Here is a 6,697-nt window from a genome sequence, read left to right as displayed (position 1 = left end):
CTCCTCCGTCCATGGGATTTTCCAGGCAAGAGTACTGGAGTGGGGTGCCATTGCCTTCTCCGAGTATATTTACTAGGATGACGTAAATAATCTTTTCTTTGAAATCTCTGGATGAAAGGTCTTTAGAACTGGATGTGCCTGCAGTTATAACTTGTAATAGTATAACATCGTTACAAGAATAACTCATCAGTGGCTTTTCTGTCAGTGTTTACAGATGTGTAAATTATATGCCAATTTTGTTAAAATATTTCATGAAGAACCTCTATGTATAAGAAACAATGATAGATGCTAGGGTAAAATGATGAATAAGATAGATATTTCATCCAGACTTAGGGAATCAAGGAGGTTTTTTTCTTCCAGGAAATATCCTCATTGAGATTGATATTTAAATGTAGTATGAATTAGCTGGGTGAAGTGCTGGAATAAAAAATATACTAGAGAGAAATAATATTTTTAGAAGTGATAAATATGAACAACTAAAACATTAATGAACATATTAAAGAGTAGATTGGACATTGTTGAAGAAAAAATTTATGTACTGGAAAATAATTCTTGGGAAATTATCCAGAATGTCAAAAGATAGCAAATATGAAAGAAAGTTTGAGAATAATTGATAGAATGAGGTCCAAGGATGAAAAGGATAGAGAGAATTGAGGAAAGGCAGTATTTGAAGAAATTTTGACTGATAATGTGAATTGAGGAAAACATGAATTGGTGTGGATAGTAGATAAAAGTAAATTCTCTTCTCTTGCCTGCTCCTTCCCTCATCCTCAGAAAACCCCCAGAGAATTATAGAGTAAATGGTGGAAGAAACCTTGGTCCATAAATGCCACCGTGGAACTAACTGCCCCACTATCCTGTGGTTTATAAGGTTTAAATTTTTTTGGTGGCCATAAACAACACAGTCATGCTCACATAGATGAAATGCATAATCAATTTGAGACCATCTTAATTGCTAATTTGTTACTTTTTTTTTTTACTGCGTATACCTTAAGTTTTATGAAGTCCATTAAGAATTTTCTGTTAACACATCATTACACCAGTTCACTATCTCCCAAATGTAATTACATTTCAGTGACATTTAGATCTGTTTTGAGACTATTTCAGATATTTGATTTATTATTTTATACATAAGCTAAACTTATTCAGAAAATACCACAGAAAACATGTTTCAGATTAGAAATCTTTCTCTACAGTTTTTTTTCCCCAAAAGTATCCAAAAGATATATGCCTTCAAAGCAAGGTAGCACAAATTAGAAATTGGTGTGAAGACAGAGCAAAGGACTAACAACATTAGGTACATAAACTAGAGTCAGAATTGAAATTAGTACATAAAATACCCTGACTTGGAAATGGTTGTGATCTTTATTTTCATGTTCTAGCCAATGCTTATTTCCTCTAAGTGTCCAGTCTTTACTAAAGCACAGTATTACATGTGTGTGAAGTACAAGAAATATTTATTTCTGAGTTCATAAAAGTTATGCTGGTCCATAATTCCTTATCTGAAGAAAGGTTTAAGACCAAATAAGTTTTAGATATCAATTTTTGTGTGTTTTGAAAAGGTTATAGGGTACCTTATTTATGTAATAACCCCAGGAGGGTTCATAGCCCAGCAGGTCTGGCTTTGGTTAACAGGTTTCCCGTGAGCGAAGACTGTCTTAAGAAAAACAGAATGTTTTGGTGTATTTCAAAATTGTTCCTTATCCTCTCTGCTTGCTGCAAACCAGAGGGGATTTTTTCTAGGATATTTTCTATGGGAACTTGATTGAGCTCTTGGAGGTAAACCTCACAGTATTGTGGGGACCCCCCCCCTTAAAACTGGATCCCCTGGGCGTTTTTTAACTTTCACGAGTTTTTAAGTGAGCTTCTAGCAATTCATCGATTATAGTACAGGTTTTAATACCCCAGCACTAATTCCTTAGCAGTTTCTGCTCTTGAGTCTCTGCTCTAGGAAACCATGATTACCTGTTTTTGCTTGTGGGTCTCTCCAGTCTTGGTCCTGACATCCTCCTAAGATGGGGAAGAAGCAGATATATGGACTATATACTTGAGAAATTTGTCATCAGAGGAAGGAGGATTTAGATGGTTTCAAAGCTTTTAACCTGGGGACCTGACAAGTATAAAGTATTTCCTATAAGTTTTATAGAATCTGAATAACTCTAAAGACCAGGGGAAAACCGAAGACACCTGGTTTTAGGAAAGTACACCAAGTTTTTTATTACCTCAGGGAAATAGGTAAGGTAACAAGAAACTGGGAAAGCTGGGAAGACCCTCCCCAATATTTGAAGTAAGAAAAAGTTTACTGGAGGCGTGTAATGCTCCATTCTTTGATAGAGAAGTGATGGGATAGATGTGTTTGTTTTGAAACCTAGATGACTCTGTTATGTTTCCGTGAGGCTCCAGCATCCTCGTGCTTTCTCCTTCACTGAAACGTGTGAGCCGTTCTAGGCTCTGAGGGCAGATACCTCTATGTTGGGGTTGAGAATGAAAAGGTCATGGATTCAGCTGCCTCAGCCATTCATCCCTTGTGAGAGGATCTAGGTTAGACTGCTTCCTAATCTACTCTTGATCAATGTATTTGTTGACTCTGGGCTTAGAGACTTAGAGACAGGGGAGAATCATTTTAAGAGGCTATGTTTTCTTTCCTCTGCTCTGATTTCTCAATCAGTTCTTTCCTACTGCTTTCTCTCTTCCTATGATTTGTCATTTCTAGTCTGCTGATGGAACCTTACCTTGGTTTTTAGTGTTATTATTGTGTCATTCTTAAAAGTACATACATGTTATTTATTAGGTGTGTAGGGTGGAGGTGGAGGAATATGTATTGCCACTTAAAAGGGATAATGAGATAAAGGGTAGGCAGGTGCACATATTCATTTTTCTCTATTGAATCAAACATGATGACTAAATTAAAAACCCTGTAATTAGGACTAGTAGCCCACATAAGATAGTGTTTTTATTAACATGAATAAACTTTTATTAAGTAAGAACTGATTATAATCTTTGCTTTCCATAGTTACTATTGAAAATATAAATTTAATCAGATGTCTGAAATCTTTACATAAAAGCTGTGACTCCCAGCTTATTGGTTGGGCCCATCTCGAACTGTAAGCTTTACAGTGTGTGAAAATGGGTATTTATAGCTATATAGGAAAGGCAGGAGGAAGATTAGATTCTAGGAGTAATAGACTCAAGACTCTAGGTTGATCTAACATGAGATTGACTCATTTTAGAACTGAGAAATACCTTTTTATCTCAAAAGTTTTAGACTTATTTAACATCTGACATTTTAGATTCCAAGTATTATTATCTGAATATCAGTATCTAAAGGTCCTGTTATTTCACGTGTCCTTATGTTTCATTTTTTTTCTTTTAGGTCTCTTTTATTCAGAACCTTGTATTTTGTGTAGAAAGAGTTTACCGGGTGCCTGACTTTGGTGTCTGGGAAAGAGGAAGCAAATATAATAATGGCAGCACAGAGCTGCATTCGAGGTAATTTGCCGATTTCTGAGTGTTTTGTTTTCTATTTTTAATTTGAATGTGTGGAATGTGAATAAAAATCAAAGAACTAGGTTGGAACTTTGGTTTCTGTGTAGTTTTCATCTCTCTATTTTTCTACATATTAATATAATTCAAGTGAAATTCACTTAAAATTAAAGGAAGAGTCTCCTCTCAGTACCCATTAACAGATGCAGGAAAAGAGCATATGAGTGTTTTTGCCAGCTTCACAACGTGTCAGGACATGCATATCAGTATTCAGTCTAAGACTTGACCTTTCTGTTCAACCAAGTCATTTTCTTTTTCCTCTTTTAAATGACACTGTTTGAAAGGTCAAGTACATTAAAATTGCCAAACAGCAGTTGTAAATGCATCGCATCTAAAATTCCTTTTTGTGTTATAGAGCTGATTTTTATCCCAACAAGACATACTCACACCCTTTATATTTTGTTTAACTAAAAAGTATAGCTCAGTTAGTCCTATCCATTTCACACTAAAACGTTTAATAATCTAAAGGTTACCAGCTGTAGGTCAGTTTAGATCATCGAGACTTAAATGAAGTAGAGAAACAGTTTACGAAACACTGGTTAAGAGGAATCTGCAGCTCAATAACTTTTTTGAATAGAAGGACTGCCTGCTAGTATATTTACTGCTGCTGCTGCTAAGTTGCTTCAGTCGTGTCCGAATCTGTGTGACCCCATAGACGGCAGCCCACCAGGCTCCCCTGTCCCTGGGATTCTCCAGGCAAGAACACTGGAGTGGGTTGCCATTTCCTTCTCCAATGCAGGAAAGTGAAAAGTGAAAGTGAAGTCACTCAGTCGTGTCCGACTCCTAGCAACCCCATGGACTGCAGCCTACCAGGCTCCTCTGTCCATGGGACTTTCCAGGCAAGAGTACTGGAGTGGGGTGCCATTGACTTCTCCAGAATAGAAGGACTAATCACACACAAAAAGATTAAGTTGATTTAAGATATTTAGAAAACTAAAATCTGCTCCCGATTACTTGCTGTATAACGTCTCTGCCTCAGTTTTCCTCGTGTATAAAATGAAGATGATAATGCATTCTACTTGATGAAGTTGTAATTGATTGATATTTATAAAGCATTTGAACAATGCATAAGTAAACATTGAAATGAAAGTACACTCACACATTTAAGAATACTTTAATAACAAAGATTGAAATAAAAAGGATTTTTCATTTAACTGTGGTCAACTAACATACAACTTTCTATAAGTTTTATGATTCATATGAGGCATGTTTATACAGAGTAGAATAGTAACAATGTGTAAGGAAGACAATAAAGGAGAGAAATAATTCAGACATTAAATTCAGGCAAATACTAAATATAGCAAGAAAATATTATATTTCAGCTGTAAGTTCTCAGCATTTCAAATTATCAGTCAAATTCAAGACAGGAAGTTTATAAGATTGGAAAAGGTAATTTTTTAAAAATTTACCTTTTCAGTAGTTATTTATCAGGTCCCTTTCTGCTTTTTAATAACTATTTAATATATGCCAGTGTGGTCCCACTGACATTTTCGGTATAAAATATTTAGAGTACAGTTTTTTCTGTTTATAAAAGCTGTTAAACTCAGAAAGACTCTTGGGTAAAAGTTAGCATTAATCTTAGAAAGTGAGGGTGTTGGGAAGTCCTTTGGCAGGCTACTGTCCATGGGATCACAAAAGAGTCAGACAGGACTAACTAAACGACAACAGTGAAAAAAGAGAGACTCCAACTTGTTCTCCTGTAACTGAGGTTCCAGTCTTTAAATTGAATCATTAAGGATTTTATTTCAAGTCTTGGAAAATCATTAAGTGATGTTCTTTGCTACCTTTTGCATGCAAAATTAACCTTAATTGTAGCAGGCCAATTTTATTCAAACGGATGGGAAATGAAATTTGTTATTTAGTTTTGGATGGTGCATTTTATATATTTAACATTCATCTTCTAATTTTCCATGGTATAATGCTGTAAATAACTTAAATTTTTTTTTTTTTCACAATGCTTCTTAGCTCAGATACTCACAGGCCTGTTTCAGATCTGTCACCTCTGCTGACACAGTATCTAGTTTGAAACTGCAGGAGACCTGAGCCCTATGGCTCTCATGGAATGTAGTGTTGGCAGTAGTGGTGGGAGGCCAGTATCTTTCTGTGCTTATGCCCAGGAGTCGAATGTAGAGCTGCTACCAGTAGGGATTAAGTCCCAACCTTAGTCTATAACTGTAAGACTTCCCAGAACTATCCAATCCTAGTTAATTATCTGATCCTAGTGCCTAGTTGGGTCTGATCCAAGGACTGCTTAATGTGATATCCTTGTTATATTCTTAAGTTATTCTCATAATTTTGAAAAGCCTGAAATGGTATATAGTAATTCTTGCTAAAAGTACTCATATGGCCCTTTGCCTTCTAACTTTCTTTGCCAATCTCTGTCTCTGTGCCGTGCAGTTCTCCTTAGCAGGACTCAGAGCACAATCTGTTGCCTTGACGATCACTAGGGTCTTGTGCTCACTGACTTGGTAAATGTCCCTTTCCTCCTTTGCCACACACAGTGCACGTCCCTTCTAAACTGCATCTTGGTCAAAAATGATTACTGCCCCTGGGTCCCGAAAACCCATACACATAGTGTTCTAAGCATAGAGGCTTCCCCTTCAGCATCCATGCCCAGTGGTTCTGTAGTGATTTTAAACCCTGGCACTACAGATACAGGGTAAGTTTTATTTAGTCCAGGCAGGAAGCATTACTGCCTTTTTACACAGGAGGAAACTTAAGTTTAGAAGACTTTGTGATTTTTTCCCCCCTCCATTCTTTAAGTGATACCATACAAAAGGTAATTGAGCCAGAACTGAATTCCGAGTGGACGGCTTCAAAATCCAAAGTTATTTTTACTGTTCATTCAGTTCAGTCGCTCAGTCGTGTCCAACTCTTTGCGACCCCATGAATCGCAGCATGCCAGGGCTCCCTGTCTATCACCAACTCCCAGAGTTCACTCAGACTCACATCATTGAGTCAGTGATGCCATCCAGCCATCTCATCCTCTGTCGTCCCCTTCTCCTCCTGCCCCCAATCCCTCCCAGCATCAGAGTCAACTCTTTGCATGAGGTGGCCAAAGTACTGGAGTTTCAGCCTCAGCATCATTCCTTCCAAAGAAATCCCAGGGCTGATCTCCTTCAGAATGGACTGGTTGGATCTCCTTGCAGTCCAA

The 6,697-nt window shown here is 37.1% G+C and overlaps 1 protein-coding gene across 2 annotated transcripts in view; it reads left to right on the top strand.

Annotated features, from left to right (window-relative positions):
• Window positions 1–6,697, top strand: part of PHKB (phosphorylase kinase, beta) — a 227,871-nt gene that overhangs the window by 75,888 nt on the left and 145,286 nt on the right. For both annotated transcript variants that reach the window (XM_010843901.1, XM_010843902.1), the window contains exon 7: window positions 3,374–3,489. In XM_010843901.1, the coding sequence (XP_010842203.1) occupies window positions 3,374–3,489 (116 nt within the window). The remainder of the gene's footprint in view (window positions 1–3,373; window positions 3,490–6,697) is intronic.

Source organism: Bison bison, unplaced genomic scaffold, assembly GCF_000754665.1.
Source record: "Bison bison bison isolate TAMUID 2011002044 unplaced genomic scaffold, Bison_UMD1.0 scf7180017864192, whole genome shotgun sequence".
In the NCBI taxonomy this organism is placed as follows: domain Eukaryota; kingdom Metazoa; phylum Chordata; class Mammalia; order Artiodactyla; family Bovidae; genus Bison; species Bison bison.
This window is presented reverse-complemented; position numbering and strand designations above follow the sequence as displayed.